We start from the raw sequence: 20825 nt of genomic DNA, 5'->3' as shown, positions 1-20825 counted from the left end.
TGTCCATAAGGATTGGGCAGGAATGGAAGTGAGTGAATCCCAGTTCAGCATCAAGGAGTCAGTGTGTCGGAGGCAGCAGAGAATGATGGAGACTGTCGTCAACTAGTGATACACATTCCAGCTTAGCAGAGCCAATACTCAGCCATAGTCAGTGTTTTTAAATGAGAATATGTACCTAGTATTGCCAATCTTCTGTTTTACCAAGCACACAGAATCCTAGAGGTTTTTTTTTTCAATGGTAGAATCTCTCCGTTTTTAAATGTTAGCAACTTATTTTGTAAGAAATGGTTTTTAAATGCTATGGCACAAATAAACATCTTTGCATTACCAGTGTTTAATATCTGTCTCCAGAGAAGCCATGTTGCCTTTTATCCTGGGAATTTGAGTTCTTGTTTGCAGCTTAGTGGTTCACATAATTACTATGAGTAGTGATGGGCTTGCCTCGGTATGGTATCTTCTGGCCTAAAGGTTATTTAATGAGTGAGACTTTATATCCCTTTATCTATTCTTCACTTTTTAAAGATCTTATCATGCCAGGTGAGGTGGCACCTGTAATCCCAGTGGCTTGGGAGGCTGAGGCAGGAGGATCGATCGTAGGTTCAAAGCCAGACTCAGCAATTTAGCGAAGCTCTAAGCAACTTAGTGAGACCCTGTCTCAAAATAAAAAATAAAAAGTGCTAGAGATGTAGCTCAGTGGTTAAATGCCCTTGGGTTCAATACCTGACACCAAAAACAAAAAAATAAAAACAAAACAAAACAAAACCTTACTCTGCCAGTGCCCCTCCCCCAATAACTCTGACTCAAGTGATTTCACTCTTGCTTATGTCTTAAGCAATTTAAACCCACTCTGAATTTTTACATATAGACACCATCAACCTTGTAATCTGAGAAAGTTGAAACAGTACATTGAATCAAGGGAGGCAGATGATACTTCAGGTAATAGGGCTGTAATAGAACAACATTGCTCAGAAGACCTTTCCTCATTACAGAAGGCCATATTGAAGAAGGCTTGCCAAAAAATTGCTTTTGCTTCCATTTTCAGAGGCCAAGCACAGAACCAGGTAGACCAATTGTCTGTCTGTCCCATCTTATATTTTCATGCTACTTTAAAAAACATGGAGGAGGTACTCCAGGTCCCCCCTGGCACAGAACTCCGGATCTGGCAGTGATGACTGCAGAGTCAGGAGGGCAGACAAGCCAGTGCCAAGGAGCCAGCAGCAGTGCACAGAGCAGCATGTTTTGGGTAAAGGTGTCACTCAGTCCATGGGGGAGAAAGTAAACCACATACTGCAGCCAGCTCTGTAAACAGTGTCGAGAGCCACAAACCAAAGCCAAGTTTTCATTTTTACCCCCACACTGCTCAGCGGCAGGCATTCTTTTGGCCGTTATTTCAGCTCCTGGTCCAAGTCAGTGTCAATCAAGGTTGTCTTCATCTTTGGGTCACCAGAACTGCACGTGAGGCATCTAAGGACTACAGTGAATGTCCATAGAACAGGTGGCTGAATCACAGTGTGGCTTCACATTTTAGGCTTTCCTCCTATTTCTCTCCAGTGGAATCATGTTAAATCTATTTGTTGTGTGCCTGCTCTGTGCAAGACAGTGTGCCTGGCGCAAAAAGATGAATTAGACACACTGTCCACTAATCGGCTTATCTGGCTGGTGAGGAGAGATACCTACAGATAGAGCTGTAGCAGTTCTGTTGCTGGGTTGTACAGGACAATAGCAGAAGAGGCTGGTGACATCTGGGGAATGTAAGGTCTGGCCTTCTCTTTCTTACCTTTTTTTTTATAGTCAATGTTGTTGATATCTGGGGATTTGTGCCCATTAAATAATCACTGAAACTATATTGCTATTAATTGCCAAATTCAAGGGACTCTTCAGGTCCATCATCCTTCTCCATCTGTCATGTTTTAGAGACTATTTCCTTTCTCATGTCCTCATAGAAAAATCCCTCGTCCCTGACCACAGCATTTTGATATTTTTTAAATGAGTTCTCTGACTTTTCTCTGTCTTTTTAAAAAGTTGACTTTTTAAACCACTAATTGTTAACCACAAACATTCCCCTAAACCTTTTCTTTCTATTCTTTCTTCTCCATACCCTCTCCCTTAGAGATCTTATCGACTTCTTCAGCTCTTTTGAAAAGTGGGAAGTGAAATAAAGGTTTCCCTAGTCCTGTGTTTCCATGGCTCATGTGTTCAGCGTGACCCTTAGAATCGACACGGGTTCATCTGCACATCCTATTTTATGTAGGGATTAGAAGCCATCCGTTATTTCCCTTCAGAAGCTTACTGCTAGAGAAGTTGCTAATGAGGAGAGAGGAATGTTTCTAATCAGTGCTTCATCAACTGGTCCCGAGATGTATGAAAATCACACCAATTCCAAGGAGGAACGGAATAACTGGATGAGGTGGATCCAACAGGCAGTAGAAAGGTAACATTGCCTTCTGTCTTTGGTCCATGGAATGTGCTTGTTCAATTGGGAAAATATATTAAAACCGTGTCTCCCCTGCATGAAAATGCTGCTTCAGCCAGAATGGTCTCCTCCCTGCCCCTGCACCTGCCTGTGATAGTGACAGCGCATCACCTGCAGGTCTGTAGTCCACACTCCTCTTTGCATGCAGTGCCCTCCCCTTCCCTCTGCCTGTGCACTGTGGTACAGCTTCTGTCCTCACCTGATTCATGAAGACTTAGCATTTGCTCTCTAAGGCATTTATCTGGTGCTTGTGGATCTTATCTTTTACATGTATGTACATATATATGTGCTTATTTCATCAGATTGGAAGCTCCTTGAGGGCAGGGACATGTCATGCATACCTCTGGGTGCCTTGTATTGAGGAATCATTCAATAAATGTTTTTAGATTAGTGGAACTAAAGGTTCTAAATCAATCTATTTCTCTTGGGTACTCAAGGACAGTTTGTATAAATGTGGGTGCAAGACATCACTCTTAATGGTAATTTGATTAGTTGGATTTTACTATTATGTAAAATTTCTCTATCTCCACTGTATCCACTCAGTATGGCTCCCTAATTCCACCCCCCAATGCTTTTACTCTCACCTGTTAAAACACCCAAATGTTGTAAAAAATAAAAAAATATTATCTTATTTGTACCAAACATGGGTGTTGGGTGTGTGTGTGTGTGTGTGTGTGTGTGTGTGTGTGTTGGAATATTTGAATCATCCTACACTGCTGACTTTGAGAATCATGTTATATTTTTCACAGTCCTTTTCTCTCAAGAAAACCAAGCTCTTGGCCAGGGAGCATCACTAATTCTCTTTATGCTGATTTTTTTTTTGCTTTTATAAATTAATTTTATTACCAAGTTTCCATGTTTTCCTAATGATCCTACACATACTTGGATTTAGTTTCAGTTGTGTTCCTTGACTATTGTGTCTTAAAGTTGCCCAGAAGAAGAAGGGGGAAGAACAAGTGAATCCGATGAAGAGAAGTGGAAAGCTGAAGCCAGAGTGGCCAGAATTCAGCAATGTCAAGGTATGGTGTGGGCCCTTCTGGCTCCCTGGTCATGGTGTGCTAGTTGGGTATTGGGAAAGCCCTGGTGTCATGAATGGAAGGTTAACTGTGTGTTTCTGAGGCTTGCACTGACCATCTTCCAGGAAGACATCCTGATACTAGCCAAGCTCCTTCTTTTACCTTAATGATTAAAACACACAGAAATGCATGCATGAAACAGTAACTGGGCAGTGTGGTACTGATGAATGTTGGAACTGCTTCCTGATGGTTTAATTTTAGGTCCAACACTGTCATATTGTAGTTTTATGACTGCACAAGGAACCCAATAGGTCTGGCCATCAAATGCAAATCTGTAAAGTAAGATTAGCTCACTTGAGGAGATTGCTCATCCTCAACCAACTGACTCAGAATCAGTGAGGTGTGCAGAGTAGACCTGAGTATTTTTAAACTCCCCCAGGTAATCTTGAGGAGCACAGAGGGCTGAGAACTCCTGGATTAGATTTTGGTTAAGGTTTCTTAGGTTTAAGAATTTTGTAACATAGTGAAATCAGGAGAGAAGGATGCATGCAAGGGTGGTCACAGAAATTGGGTGTTTAGAAACAAAGAAATAAGCCAGCATGCTTGGTTTTGACCATGACTGGCTGAGGACTTAGGAGTTTCAGTCTATTTGTGTTTATTTGTATGTCTATTTGTGTTGTTTTCCCCTGTGGGCATTCGCTCATTCTGGACAGGGCTGCCTCAATTTTTATTCCTGAGCAGGGTGTCTAGTCTTAATAGGAAACAGCCTGCATAAACAAAGAAGAACTTTGCAGGGTTTTCTGGAAATAGGGGAATGAAGTGCAGAGGAAGCTGAGAGTGTTGATAAGTCAATTGCTGGGGGCCACAGTCACTAAGTAGAAGAAGCAAGATTTGAACCTGGGTCTGTCATACCCAATGGAATTAGCTTTACCTTTTAGATCACACAACTCACTAACTAAGTAGCATCTTTATCTCCTAACTTGAATTTGTATATAATTTGTTGTATTCATGGTAGTGATAAACTTCTATGGTAAATTCTATTCCACAGAAATACTCAGTAATCAAGACCAGCAAATTTGCACATATTTGGAGGAAAAGCTGCATATCTATGCTGAACTGGGGGAGCTGAGTGGCTTTGAGGATGTCCATCTAGAACCTCACCTCCTTATTAAGCCTGATCCAGGAGAGCCTCCTCAGGCAGCCTCTTTACTGGCAGCAGCACAGAAAGAAGGAAGGTTGTTTTGTAAAGATTTGTTTTGACAAATGAAAAAAATGTTTATTGAGTACCTACTATATGTCGTGTACCATCGTCTTGGTGCTAGGATATAGTAGAACAAGACATGAATACCTGCTCTCCAAGAAGTTAAATTTAGGAAGAACAAAATATAAAGAAATAAACATGGAGGCTGCATCAAGTGCTATAAAGAAAAATAAGCAAGGCAGAAGAGATAGAGAGTGACAGACTTAGAATGGTTCCATTTTAGATAGGGTGGCCAGGGAAGGCCTCTTTGATATAATGCTATGAAAGCAGACATGAAGGAAGTGATAAGGCCAAGTGACAAACCACTTGACTTGTGGTTTAAAGGGAGACATCTGACTGTGGCATCAGAGGGGCAAAGTGCAGATATTGCACTGAATGAGGCCCATTATCAAGTATCAGCATGTGCCAGTGTAGGAAAGAACATAAATGTGTATGTCATCTATATGTGGTAAATGTAGCATTTTGTATTTGGTATAAAATATGACATCAAGGGCTGGGGATGTGTCTCAAGTGGTAACGCACTCGTCTGGCATGTGCTGGGCACTGGGTTCCATCCTCAGCACCACATAAAATAAAGATGTTGTGTCCACTGAAAACTGAAAAATAAATATTAAAAAATTATCTCTCTCTCTTAAAAATATGACATCAAATAAAGAATTTTAAAAAACAGCACCACAAAGTAAATATCTTTTTCATCAGCGTCCTGATTAGACATTGTTTCATTGAAATACTATGTGTGAAAGGGCCTCAAAGGGTCTAGCTTTAATCAGTGTAAGGTGATGTATGTATTACATATGGCTAGGAGAAAAAGTTCAAAGATTTAAAAAAAAAACATAGGAAAGACAACTGTAATTTTAAAACTTTATAAGACAAGTGAATGTGACAAAACAAATATATATATATATATATATATATATATATATATATATATGAATGTTTTATGTTTTCTGATTGTAAACTTTCTAACTTATGTGTCTTAAAATGTTTCTGCTTTTCATCCTTCTCAGTACAGACTTCACTTTTAAATCTGTTTTGTAGCTTTTAACTGTTTTCATGTTATCAGGAAGGAAGGAAAGAGGGAGGGAGGTAGGAAGAGTTGGTCAGTGATAGTTTAATCTTGAATGGAAAGCCATCGCAGCAGCTCCCACTCATGATTTAGTCACAGGAGGATAATCGAGATTAAGTGTCCAGGTTCCTCTTTGTATTAACCTATCTAGAAAATTTGGCACTTAATAAGGCATTTTGAGGAACTAAGCTGAGGTACCACTTGAAATCACACTCTTAAAAATTGTATAATGGATAGTTTCCAATTATCTCACTTAATAAGGTAAGGTTAAAACATATTACTGAAAGAATTAAAAAAACAAAACACCACCACCCACTTCCAAAAACCCAATGGCAGAAATCCTGTTAACCACCAATTGCAGTTATGCTCTTGAACCACAAGGTGGCAGACCAACTCCATTAAAAGGATAATGTGCAATTTCCTTTCTCACTAGTAATGGTAGTTCTTGGGTAGCACAAGGCAACTCATTTCTATGTGTTTAATTTTTAGAGTATAAAAATTCTATACCATTGGATTTCTTGCTACAAAAATAATAAAATTTGGATGGGCAAGGACAGAAGCATTAGAAAAGCAAAAACTCCAAAACTCACTAAAGAATGGGGATACTTAGTCCTTGTTATCTTCCATAGGGTTGATCACAGATCTAATGCTTTTTAAATCTCATCTCCTTTATTCAGACTTTGTCTTTTCTCTATTGGAGGGTCTTCTCAGTAATGAAATTTTTAATTTGCCATATGGGGGAAGAGAAGATCTGGTTAGCTCATCATCAACCTGAACTGATTGCATTTAACAACAAGCTGAAAGTTACCTGAGAACATTACCATGGCTGACTGTTTTTTACACTTAAAATTAGATCTTCTCAGATGAAAACAAGCAGCATACTGGAAACTATAGGCTCTTGGAGATCAGGGAGTCAAATGATCTCCCATAGGATAAAGCATAGAGTCGATAGTGGGTGATCAGTACTTATTGAGTGGAGTGCAATCAAATTCAAGTGTTTGTTGCATGCCAGACATCATTCTTAGGTTTGCAGATATAATATTGAATATGCAAAGTCCTGCTTCTCACTGGTTTACGTACAATTTGAAAGATAGACAATAGATGAATAAGCAAAAGTTTAATTCAATTCCGGAAACTGGAAACCCTTAGTATCCACATGTTCCGTTAATGTGTGCTGTGGGCAGGACAAAGAATGAAGCATAGACCCACTTCTCAAGGAACGGATGTCTCCTGTGACCTCATTTATAGTCTTTGCACTGGCCCAATGAAGTCTAACTGAGGCAGGCTCTGGGGGAGACCAGTTTTCTTATCCCAACCAGGGACTATCTTAGCCAGTGAGGCAGGGAGCTGGAGGCCTGATATAATGTTCTCTGTCTTCTAAATCTGGCCTCTAGGATGTAAAGGGTCAGTGTGACTCAGGAGACAACTTCAACCTGGGCACAGAGTGCTCAGTTTATAGTGCGGTCTGCATGCAGTAAATATGTGTCCCTTGCAAGGCTTCCTCTCAGTCCTCCCTTGTTTTAAGACCTGGCTTGGTAAAACTTGCCATGCATCCCTAACACCAAGTTTGCATGAGGGAGGCTCTTGCTTTCAAGTGGGGGTTCCTGTAGGTTTTTCTTCCTAGGAGGATTCAGAGTCACTATAGATGAGGTAACTGAGTTTAGAGAGGATGCAGGTCATGCATTTTAGAACAGCTTTTTCAAAAGGTAGAGTGGCTATTCATTTTCTTATGTTTTTATGTGTTGTAGATGAAATATAGATGTTTTTCAGAATCTTCACAGTCAGAGGTAAGCTATGTATGCTTTAAATATATGACTATGCTTTTTTGATTTGTAGCTAATGAAAGATTTTCAAGAATTTGATATATACCATCTTATTTTTCAGATTGTACAAGCTATACAGAATTTAACCTGTCTTTTATATAACCTTCAGGTAATGACCTTCTGCTAATCTTTGACCTTGTGAATGTTTCTCTTAATGCAATTCACTTTGATGATTCCCAGACTTTAGAAATTAGAATATCTTGAGAGGTAGTAAGTGATCTCAGAAGAATACCAACCCCCTAAGAGTAAGCCAGCCAGATGAGCTGAACTTCACCTGGTTTTGTAATCATGAGGCAACACCACTACTACATTTTATACCATTCTTCTCTGAAACCATAAAACAGTTCACATCTTTAGAAAATAATGATGAATATGTTCTGGCTTTACATTTACAATGAAGCTCTTAGGTGAGTGTAGCATGACTTCACATTTTCTGGTGAAAACTTAAATTCACACCTAAACTTTTTCACTTCCACATGTGGCCTTAGGAGCATTTAGGAGCAGTTAAATAATCCATCCACTCTTTTTTTTTTTTTTTCCTTTCCCCATTGCTTAACATTTTTTGAATACCCCCTCTGTCTGTGCTGGACACTGTGCTGAGGGTTAAGTCCACAAAAGCAAAAGGACCACAAGACCTATTCTCAAAGGTCTTATAAGGAAAAATAAGCATAAAAATATGTTTGAATTGAGGATTAGAGTGCTGAGGGATCCCTCAGGTCATGCACAATAAAAGAGGGTCAGGGCACCCAGTTGCTTAATTTACTGATTAAAAAATTGTAATGCTATAAAATCAATGTTTATCTAGTAAAAAGGATTTGAAGAAATTTGGAAATACAAATAGATAAAAGAAATGGCTTGTGAGTCTGTGGAGAGGAATCACCACCATCATCTGGTGCACATCCCTCCAGATTCTGGATTGTTTTGTGTATATATGTTAGCAACACCTGTCTGTGCCATCCTCTATTCTGCAGTAGCATGATTTTCAATGAATATGTAATATTCAAGTCTATGAAATTTATGCAATCACTGATTAACTACACTTTTGTACTATTAATAGCACAAAATGTGGACATCCTTGTATGCTGATCTCTGTAGCCATAATTTATCCAGTTTCTTCAGGATAAATTACTAGAACTATTTTCTTTTTCTTTCTCTTTCTTTCTGTCTTTTTCTCTTCAATTTGAAAATGGGTCAAGAATCTGATTATTTTAATTTGCATTTCTGTGATTACTAGTGAGACTAAACTTCTTAACCCTTCCTGGTTTATTATTCATTCATATTTCATATTTGTATACCTTTTGAATCTTAAAAGAAGTTTAAGTCTAATTTGTCACCAAAAAATGTTAAATCATACTGCATTTGCTGTGTCCTTATTTATACTTCAACCCAATTACATCAAGACTTCATTATTATCACATTGATTAATGAATAAACTTTGGATTACATTTGAATATATGACAGTGCTAGTCTCCTCTTATTTTTCCATATATTTACATATACTTTTACCAGAACTTTTGAATCACTCTGTCAATTATTTCCTACCAAGGCCACAAAATCAAAATTTTATTTTATTTATGAATTAAATTGGAGAGAATTGGAACTTCTGCCATAACCAGTCCTCTTGTCTAAGAACATGGGCCAGTCATCTCTTATTTTATTTTCTGTTAGAAAGATTTAGAATATCTTCATATAGGCACTATATATATGTTTCCCTAATGGTTGTAAGTAAAGGTATTGATATTTATGTATTTATTTTTTAACTGGTATACTCAATTAACTTTTTTATTTTAATAGTTTTCCCATTGATTCTTTAAAGTATATCCCAGGTAGAAAATAAAAATTTGAAAATATTAGTTATTTAACTGCTCTTTAATAGTCCTATCAATTTCATTTTCTTGATTTATTGCTTCAGATGAAACTTCTGAAAGTCTGTTAATTAACAGTGGTGATAGTAAGTTCCTTATTCACAGTTTGTGGAATTGCCTTTAGTGCCTTACATCAGAGATGCTGATCTGGAATAGGTGTTCTTAGAGATGAATTTATCATGTAAAACAAATATGTTTAAAAATATGCTTTCTTTTAAATGTCAACTAAGGAATAAAAAAACTTGAGCATCCTGGGTTGTGTTACCTGGTAAAATACAAGTTCATCTCTCTTCTATTCAACTCTGAATGCAGCCAGCCCCAAGTGGATTCAAGTTTCAAAATGCCCTGTGACCTAAATGACCTCATTTTTTCAATGCATTAGGTTGAAGCCACTTGGGAAACACCAAAGTCTACAGTAGACTTTTTCAACCAGGCTAAAACTTTTTGGCTGCTCTAAAGATATGGTCTCCTTCCATTTCCATGCAATTTCCCTTCTCTCTCCCTTTCCCTACCGATTCTGCAATCTGTATACGGGGGGAAAATGGGAGTTCATAACCCACTTGAATCAAATGTATGAAATATGATATGCCAAGAGCTATGTAATGTTTTGAACAACTAATAATAAAATAAATAAATAAATAAAATAAAAAAAAATAAGGATATGGTCTCTGAAAGATTTTCGTTCATGGTACAGTCATCTCTTTAGAAGCTGAATTTCTTATCCATGCTTAACGTTTTTACATAAGCGTGTCTGAATGAGATGAAAATGAAATTTTATCATTTGAGAATAGGGTCAGAAAATAGGTAGAATGAGTGAAAAAAGGAAAAGGCACAGATATTCTGGCAAAATAAGTGAAGAGAGAATGAATTGTGGATTCCTAAAAAAGTGCTGTTCTCTCCTAAAAATAAGTGCAAACTTTAATTTGGGAAATGAATATCCAATCTTTGAATCCCACCTCTGTGTAAGGGAAGAAAATAGTCTTATCCCAAATGATAAGTAGACAAAAGAAGTCTTCATAGTCATGCTGAATTATTCTAATGGTAATCCTTACCTGAGAGTTATCATTGCCCATGTTCTGCCAGGTCAGCGAGTCCTGAGTGGTTTATTATGTGCTAATTATTTCATATTTAAAGAGCATTTTAAATATCATCTATTCTCAATGATAATCATTGTTCTCTAACAGCTCTTAAAGGTCATTAACCAAATATTCAAGGGAGCCTGAAATTTTAAAAATAATTCTCAAATCTAAAAATATGAATTTCATTTCAAAAGGCCCCATTAATGTCTTTTTGAGTCTTACTCTAAAACGGGTACACATTTAAAATATATTTTAGTTCTCTAACTTTCAAAAGTTTAGAAAACTGCTGAACAAAGAACTAATAATATTCAAACCCCCATCTTCCCAGCATATGTTATATGGACTGTTTAAAAAATTCTTAGAAAGGAAAAATGTGAATTTATTCCTAAGAAAGTAATGATTTCTCATATAAGTCAAAATACACACATACCCAGATACCCAGTATGTGTCCATTTTCAATCTGCCCCTTCTGTACATCTTTGCACTTTAAATGGGAACTTTCAAAATGAAAAGCTTCCAAGGACATTCACAGAGAATTTTTTGGCTTAGTGGTATCTATCCAAATCTTGGCAATTATTTTCTGTGATGTTGCCAAACTTTTCATAGGCAGATACCATAACTCAAAATGTTTTTTTAAAATATGTTTGGTAAGTCCTCTGGGATTTAGAGTATCTATTTTAATCATTCCAGCCTCCTGTTAGCAATCTATTAAACAAATGAATTTCAGCTTAGTGTTTTATGCATGACCTTCCTGTGAAAATGCAAAGACATAACAGTAAGCAGACTATTCAGCCACTTACATATATCCTGAAAATAGCATTAACTGCTATCCTTAAACATTATGCTATAAAGAGATATTTATCAAATCTCTCCAAATAGTTAACTTTTATTTTTATGTCTTTATGAAAGCAACCTATGTGACTCAAGTAATTTCTGGTTTGGGATTCAAATAAAAGATATTACTAGGTTTACATAGATTTTAAAATTAATGTGACTATTAATTTATTAATAGGGAGAACTCAGAATGAGAATGAGGTCTAGAATGAGAATGTAGATTATGAGTTTATGTACTATATTATTATTAAGTAGACTTACTTAAATATTATCCAATAGCTGGCAATCAATGACATTTCCAGAAAAGGGATTGAGTAAAATGAACCTTCTGTAACCACATTTTATGCATCCTTTCATTCAAACAACATTGGATAGAAAATGTAGGGAAAAAAATTCATAAAGTTCCAAAAAGCAAAACTTGAGTTTGCATCTTGCTGAGTATTACACTGGCTTTGTGCACATGAAGTGATGTGTGGGCATTGTATTAGGAATTATGAGTCATCTAGAGATGATTCAAAGTATGCAGGAGGATGTGTGTAGGTTATGTGCAAACACTAAGGGAGTCCTGGAACCAATCCCCTCAGACACTAAGGAAAAATGATATTGATTCTGTGCATGATTTCTTCTCTCTGTAATTTCCCAGATAATGTCATTAAGAACTAAAGATAAACCTATTTGAAATGCCAAAGTCTGTCTTTACATGTGATTTGGAAAAAGGACAGAATATTAAAAGAAATAGTTTGATTATACATTTTGTGTTCAGGGATGTTTCCAACCCAAGAGGCAAACAATACACAAGCTTGTTTATTCATTTGTCCTCTGCTGCCCTATAGGCCTCCTTGACCATTCAGGATAGCCACATTGAGATCCACAAGCTGGTTCTCCAGCAGGAGAGCCTGGCTCCCAGCCGCTCTTTGTGAGGCGGCTCCTTCCAAGACCAGGAAAAGTCCCGCAACCTGGAGAAGCAGTGTGAGGAGCTGGCTAACATCCATAAGCTCCAACACCAGTTCCAGCAGGAACAGCAGTGTTGGCACCGCAGGTGTGACCAGCAGCAGCGGGAGCAAGAGGCCAAGGAGAGCTGGCTGCAGGCGCAGGAATGGGAGTGCCAGACACAGGAGGAGCTTCTGCTGAAGAACTGCAGTGAGCTGGACCATCAGCTCCAGGAGTACCAGCAAAACCTGGAGTGGCTGAGTGAGGGCCAGAGGGTGGTGGAGAGGGAGAGAGAGAGAGAGAGCATGGGCACCCAACAGGGCCTGCAGTGTCCCAGGAAGCACAGCCGGCAGAGTAGACTCCCAGCAGCCTTTCCACCAGGAAGCAAGGAGGTATGGCTCTTCCAGGGTGTCGAAGCAGCTTTCAAAGGCAAGCTCAGTCCTCCCAGGATGCTATACACACACTGGTGTTACTCATTGTTGTGTAAGAGCTCACAAAAGCGTCTCAAATTAGTATATAATAAAAGCTAGGAGCTTTCAGAAGCAATGCATGTGTCTTGACTTAAAACATGGAAATTTTAAAGACCAAGGTTCTATTGGATCATTGTATTCAGAGACACCTTTCCCTGAGGAAGGAACATAGAATCAGATTGACCCAGTGAGGTGAGGGCAGGTTTGCCTTAGAAGCATGTTCACTGTGAGCATGCCATTTTTCCAGTATTTTAAGGACCCTGTTTATATAATCTATTCTTATAGGATATAATAAGAATATTCTATTATCTATGATTCATGCACCAGTTAGGTATGAATATATATTATATGCAAATAAAACACTATTCTGTTATGCTAAGCTTATTCTCTCTTTGTGAATTGGATAGATTAAATTCCAAATCCATATCACTAATAATAGTTAACATGATTTGCACTGTCACCATAATGGGACTCAAAGAGATCTGTCCAAAGAAAGATGATACCTCTACTCTACTTTCCAGGCTCTTGACCTATCACAGAAAATAATTTAAGAATGAATCAGGTTTTAGCAAAGAGGGAGTGCTTCCTTAGAAAGTGAAAAGCAAAAGCCAAAAGAAAGTGAAAGTGCAGATGTGTTTTCAGAGCAGTGCTGTTGAGTGTAAGAAGCAGCTTTGGGGTCTCAGATGGGCATGGAAATGTAATTGGGAATGGCCTCAGCCTGGTGATTGTGAGGCCATTTATGGGAGCCTGGCCTTTCTCAGGCCCTTAGTTCCATGTTGTCTCCTCTATCTGATCGGTAGGTAACATTGGGAATGTATCCTAGATTATAGGTTTCTAAAAATATTACATCTCCCTTTGTTTAGTCTGAAAATACGTTGTGTAAGCTAATAATGCACTTGAGCTTAATCAAAATGAGGCAATTTTCATAGATGAGTGAATTTATAATAATTCTAGGATTCATACATTTGTCAGTAATTATTCATTTTCTACTTTGCTGGATTCAGTTTGCTCCAGGTGTGGAGGAGAAACTGGCCTGGGGATAAAAGGTGAGAGGAGCTTTCCCATAGGCTCTGGAGTTAAAGATACAGTTTCTTTTCCTCACCCTTTTGTTTCCTTTCTACCTATCTTTTCTATCTTGCGTCAATGCTAATTAATGACCTGGGATGTGTCTGAGTAGGATGAAATCTTTCTCAGCAGATTATGTGTTTTCTTTTCATCCTCTCTGACAAGGCTTGGCAATTCCATTATCCCAGGAGTTTAGTTTTCTGTGCTATATGTGTTGCATGTATGCTTTTTATTGATGATGCATGAAGTTGTAAAAGCTAATGAGTATATAAGAAAGAACTGTGTTGCATCTGATTTTTCTTTCAAGTTTGCTAAATTACATTTATTGCAAATTCCTTACGTATATATGGATATGTTTTCAATTTTTATTTAGTAAAAATTAAAATGTTCTCTCTTTGATTAAAATAAAGTAGAAACTCTTTAATAGTCTAAGACACTTCAGCTTTGTTATAAAAGACATTGTACATAGTGAATTGAAAGCTTTGGTTCTAGCTCATTTAAATGGAATGAGAAGAAAGAGTAAATGGTGATATTCTTATTGATGTCACTCTTATTGAGGTCTTGATTGTGAGATTCTAGTAGAAATAAACACTTTACTACATACTACATTTGTTTAAGTTGCTGGATAAATTATAGTACTTTTTCTGTATTTCTTTACACAGGTAATGGAATTTAATCGATCTGAGGGTTTGTGTCATGAAAATTCACTCCTCATCCATGAAGCTTTAGTACAAATGTCACTTAACACTTTCAGTAAACCGAGTCCATCAGACATCCACGAGGATGCCACTTACCCCCCAAATATAGCTAATTCTGATTTGGTGAGGACTAGTGAAAATCAAGTAAACCTCAAGACGGAAGTTTCTCAGCCTTCAGACGTCAACCATGAACTGTGGACAGCTGTTGGGCCCTATCATCAGATACCTCCTCTCCATGAAAGTAGCAAGGATTCTTGTAAATATGGTAATTAACACCTTACACATCGCCTGTGTAGTTTCAACAAGAAATTGTATTCTCTGAATGATTGGCTCTTCTGTAGATTGAATCAAAGTGAGCCCTAATATGGGAGTCAATTGGTGATGACGAGCTGGAGTCTGTACACACACTTTTCTGTGGGGAAGTCTGGGGATGGCCTTCTCTCAGAAGCATCTAGACAAACAAAGCCACGAATGTAGGGTTTAGGAAATGAGATGAACACATAAGAACCAGGTGGTTTTTAGGCCCATGGGCCCAAAGGGTCATGTCCCCTTAAAAGTGAAGCAATTTGTTCTTTATTCCCCACTGTAGACCCTGCTATATCCTGATACACATATCCGTTGACTCTCAGAAATAAAAGATATGAACAGTGTTTGCAATAAGACTTTATGGTCTATCACAGCAATTTCCTGTAACATTAGAGAAATCTTCTGTACTGCTATTAAACACCCAAAATGAAACTGTTAACATTATTTGTCATTGTAAAAAAAGGTGTCCTCTCTCCATAAGTACCTCATAATAACACAATTTGCTAATCCCATTAAAGCATTTGCCAAATATAAAGGAAGGGCAGCTCGAGTTTCCAACTGAACGTGAATCCAAATGATTTAAATCTATGTCTATCATACATTGTTTTCTGTGGGATATGAGGTAGGGAATGAGAAGAACTTGAAACCTCTCTACTGAAAAACAGATGGTATGCAATAGAATAAACAAATGGCTGGCCACATGGACCTGAAATAAATCACTGACAGTAAAATGTTTCAGAAACATAAAACAAGCAGTGTATAGAGATCTTTAGAACTGGACATGGACTTGTGTCTGAGACTAATATATATTAGTTTGTCAGTTGGGAGGATGATTTTTCAGCAACAAAATTATTTGAAGGTGGTGAGCTTCTTTCAATTAGGGAATCATAATTCTGACACTACCTTCAAGTTGATTTATTGCTGATGCAGAAAATCTTGTTCTTAATAGTGAATAATTTTTTATACCACTTAGCCACTGCTGTGATATTCTTACTTCTCGTCAGCATGTAGGAGATAATGAAATAGTTCTTAAAAGTATCATTTCAAATGTTCCTTAAATAAAAGAGAACAATACATTGGATTAATAGTTTTGACTATAAAAAAGGTTAAGCAAAATTTAGATAATAGGACTTCTTTAATGTATTATCTTGCAGTTTAATACTGTGGAGACCACACTGCAGGGTGCTTTTTTTCTAGGCACATGTTGCTTTGCTCTTCTGATTCATTAACTTGCTACTTACAGGGCTTTATGTGTTTTTGCCAGTGTGGTTTTGCATCCTGGCTTTGATATAATTCAAAAACTCAGTTTGAGTTTAACCACATTCAGCTTTTGTTTAAGAGAAGTATTTCTCTTTTACTTGTTTTGTGTATCTGCCATCTTTTTCTATTGCCTTGTGCTTCAAAGTAGAAGGCTTTTAAACATTTTTTTTTACAGCATACCTGTAGTAGATAGAAAATGTACCAAGGAAATAAACAGTGACTATACACAAAGCTATTCTATCTGCCTGTAAAGAGCTAGATAGGGCCAAGACAATTGCTGAGAAAATGGACTTATGCTGAAGAAATCGAATGTCCAGTATAGGCCAAGGACACTCAGCACATTTACAGCAGGGAGGGAAATCAACTTTGGCCTAAATCTCTCAGGAACATCCTGGTGTATATAAGTACAGATTGGATCAGAAATGCTATGTGCACTGTTAACCACCAGAGTTTTGCAACTAGTCAAAAAACCCTATTTATATTTGCATGATAAACAATTTCTCAAAGAGACAGAAGAACAGGGAATAGGAGGTGATAGGGAAGTGGAATGAAAATGTGATATATTTTCTTAAGAGGGCAGTCAGGGCCAGATAACATTGTTGAAATGGGTCCAGACCTTTCACAGTACTATAAATGAAAGTAGCAGAATATCAGCTGCTGGCCAGGGTCTCAGCTGGGGTGTGGGGTCAGTGATGGAGGGGGAAGGGCTGGTGGAGGCAGGCCCCTGGTGTGTTGGGTGGTTAGGAGCACAGTCTGTGTGCTGGAGTCAAGGTCTAGTCAGAGTGTCCAGTGCCTTTCATACTGTACTACTGAATCTTTGGATGAGTGGTCACAGAGACCACTACTGAGAATCCAGTCCCTGTGGTTCACAGTATGCTGGCCAACAATATTTGCCCATAATGTTCTGGGCTGGTGAATTTGTCATTTAACCATTACTTTAACCATCAGCTGTGCTGATTATTATTTCATCTATAGGCCCTAAGGTCAGCTGTTTCAGGCAACACCTTAAAAGATGGTTTGCTTTATTGTCTGGTCCAATACTGTGTATGAGCCCAGCTCAGATCAACAGATGTGAATTTCAGGAACATTAAGGAACATTCAGGAACATAAAGGCTGATGCAAAAAATTGTATGTAAACAAAATTTGTGAATGTGTTTAGAAATCACCTAGTCTGGAATTTTCATCATTTTTTATTGTTTTTTGTTTTTGTTTTTGTTTTTTCCCCAATCCAGCCTCACCAGTCACTTTATACTCACTCTGCTCTGATTTTGGTTAGTTTGAATTACTCTACCACCAATAACCATATGGCACATCGTTATTTCATTCACTAAGGATTTATATGGAGAAACTTCCTTTAATATGACAACCCACTGACATGATTCTGGTTATCTCCATTTAAGAGGGGAAACTAGGATGCATAATGGTTAAGCAGCTTGTCCTAGATCACATCGTTAGGAAATGGGAGAAATGGGAATTGAACCCAGAAAGACTGGCTCATGCTCTCAATGATTGCATTATAAATTATTAATTTCTAGAGAACCGGGTCGAGTTGTACTTTCAACTTAAGTTGCAGTAGATATAAAATAAATCCTTTTGTAATGACTGGCAGGATGTTCATGATTAAGGGCCAGGTTTTTATTTTTGTTTATTTCCTTTCCCTCCCTTTGTTTTTAATATTTCCATTTGGAAACAATTTCTAAGTGCTTTGGATTGCGGTGGCCAACTCTTACATGGAGCTTGAGCATCTTTAGATGTAATTAATATCCTTTAGTTTCCCTCTTTCCTCATAAGGCACCCTTTCTTAAGAATACTTTGTTTCCTAATGTTTAATAATAATCCCATATTATTGGCAAATATTTTTAAGGTGGCACTTTCAAGTTTACTTTGTAATTTTGGAAGTTATTCCATGGACAAAATTCTTGGATGTTTGCATATTAAATCCAAATTCGTATTTGACTTTCTTCATAATAGAAGAGATGGTTGGTTTAAAAACTTTTTCTGCCCTCTTCTGAGGGACACCAGCCAAAACCATACATACACACACACACACACACACACACACACACACACACAAATTAAGCAATGAAGTCTCTGTGGGGCGATTGCTATGTATTTGGCCCTGTGAGATTCTCAACTGCATTACCCCTAAAAGAAAAAAAAAATGCTGCTGTGACTTTTTTCCTTCTAACTTGAAAATTCTAGAACATATTTAATGCATCTGTTAATTTAAATTATTTGTCTTTTTTGTTAATCAATAAAGAAAACATTTTATGAAATCAAAAATCTTCATAGTATTCTCCTTCAATTATATTTCTATCTGTATCTCCATACTATATTTTCAAGTTACCTAAACAATTCTTTGTGAGGCAGTTAAACATAATACTGTAATACATATGATAAAATTTAAATCAAGACTCAAATTTTATGGTAATCCTGTAGTACTGAAAAAAAGTAACTTTATTAAATTTGAATTTCCAAATGGTGTTCTTTTACTACATATTAGATTTTGGTACCCAGCAAAATGTTTTAAAAATTTAAAGCATCATCTTCAGATTAATTCATCTTAGCAATGTTGTTTTTGTAAAAAAAATAGACAGCTGTGTTAAATTTTCAGTAACAAGTTTTTTTTGTACATAGAAAATTTCTAAATGAAAAGCTATGCTATACTTAGTATTTAAGCAACAGTCTTCAAAAAATGAGAATATGGTAATTTCCAGTGTTTAAAAAATATTCCATAACTCAGATATTGGCACCTTATTTATGTAATCTGTGTGGAGAGAAGCTTTGCAAAGACCTTCAGGCAATCTCCCATGAAACTGAAATTGGCATTAGATATCATAAACTTGGAGGACAAAGGTGCATTTGAGGAAGGAGTTATATAAGTTTTCTAGGGCTGCTATAACAAACTACCTCAGACCCCGTGGCTTAAACAACAGAAATGTATTCCCTCACAGTTGGGGAGACTAGAAATCTAAGATCAAGGTGGTGCAGGGAGGGCTGTTTTTTTTTTGTTTTTTTTTTCTGAGCCCCTCTCCCCTTGGCTTGTAGATAGCTCTTCTCCCTGTGTCTCCACATGGCCTTCCCTTTGTGCCTGTCTGTATCTTGATTCAGTCTTCTTACACCCTCATATAGCATCAGGGCCTGTGCTAATTACCTCATTTAACTCGTTTTCCTCTTAAAGGCTCTGTCCCCTAATATATTTAGAGATACTTCAATATGTGAACTTTTAACGGACACAATTCAGCCCTTAATGGGATAAAAGGCTTATTTTAAATGTTACAAAAGCCTGATTTTTTAATGCACAAAGTTGAACTATAATTTACCTGCATTATTAATTTTTTTATTTGATTAGGGTAGTGATTTGAATTTAGTTTTTAAAAATTTGCTTAATGACAAGACTATGTTAAAAACATATTAACAACAACAAGAAAAGAATAGTTCTAGAAGTTAGGCCTGGCTCTGGGTCATCCTTAGCTTAAAAGTGAAACACACACACACATACACATACACACACATACAAACGGCCTCTGGACCACATATTTGACCTCTCTAGAATGGTGTGACTTTAGTCTCAAGGTGATTACTCACATTTTGTCCTGTTTCCTGGGAGATTTTATTTTATCCTTTTTTTAAAAAAATATTCTTTTATCATTTTTGTTTTTTAGTTGTCAATGGACCTTTATTTTATTTATTTATATGTGGTGCTGAGAATCAAACCCAGGACCTCCCATGTGATGGGCAAACACTCTACCACTGAGTCACAACCCCAGCCCTTTTTTTTTCTCCTGAACATCCTGCTGTTCTGTCAATTAAAAAAAAAATCACTACCGTAATTTTAATTTCTAAGATATTTTCCTTGTTTCTCAGGGGTCAGTATTTTATAGAATCTTGTTTTGTGGCTGAAAATTCTCTTAAATATTTCTTTGAAGATAATAATTATGATTTGGGGAAATTTTCTTTTGCTTTCCACATTCTTGAGTTGTGTTCTTGACTTTTCTAGTTGGATTTGTCTGTGTTTATTTTAGGCTTCCTCTGCCATGATCCATAGTATACCTACCATTTGTATAAGAGATGTGTGCATGTAGAAGAGTGCCTGGAATTTAACAAGTACTCAATGAATTGTTTTGTCATTTTAAAGGCTTTCCACATGCCTGGATATTTATAGATCACTTTGAAGTACCTTAAAAAATAAATGTAAATACTGAGACTTTACAGGAAAAAATGATGAAAACATAAACCACATTAGTGTTCTGAGAAATATAAGAAATTTTTCAGTTCAAAATATATAAACCTTCATCTGTTTTGATCAGTTGTGAAAGCCTGAATAATACATTAGAAATAATGGAGAAATTGCTTAAGTTTGTAAACCATTGACATTTGACATGTATCATTTTAAGTTGGAGAAAATTCAGGTTTGCCCGAGCAGTTCTCACTTGCATCCTGATGTACTTAGTAGCTCAGGAATTACTAATAATTTGTGACCTATTTTATGTGTGGGACCCCCAATAATTTGAGCAAATATGTGGTTGTGTGCTCTGCTGTGAATGTCATCCAGTGTTGTGGGGAGATTTGAGGTCTTCCACCTAGTTCACATGCCTCAGTAGAGAAATAAGGACATGAAAGTTCACTATATGGTTACCTAAGATCAAACAATAGTAGTAGCTTAGTGGGAGAAGCCT

The 20825-nt window shown here is 37.1% G+C and overlaps 1 protein-coding gene across 1 annotated transcript; it reads left to right on the top strand.

Moving 5' to 3' along the window:
• The first annotated feature begins 1168 nt into the window (after positions 1–1168).
• Positions 1169–18177, top strand: LOC107159597 (rho guanine nucleotide exchange factor 28-like). The gene is given in 7 exon segments (XM_048796262.1): positions 1169–1243; positions 1552–1659; positions 2259–2431; positions 3401–3492; positions 4538–4746; positions 12251–13863; positions 14545–18177. Coding segments are annotated over 6 exon segments (1284 nt in total). The 3' UTR covers positions 12878–13863; positions 14545–18177.
• Positions 18178–20825: the final 2648 nt, after the last annotated feature.

This window comes from Marmota marmota, unplaced genomic scaffold (genome assembly GCF_001458135.2).
Source record: "Marmota marmota marmota unplaced genomic scaffold, marMar, whole genome shotgun sequence".
Classification (NCBI taxonomy): domain Eukaryota; kingdom Metazoa; phylum Chordata; class Mammalia; order Rodentia; family Sciuridae; genus Marmota; species Marmota marmota.
Note: the sequence above shows the minus strand (reverse complement) of the source record. Positions and strands in the feature narration are given on the sequence as shown.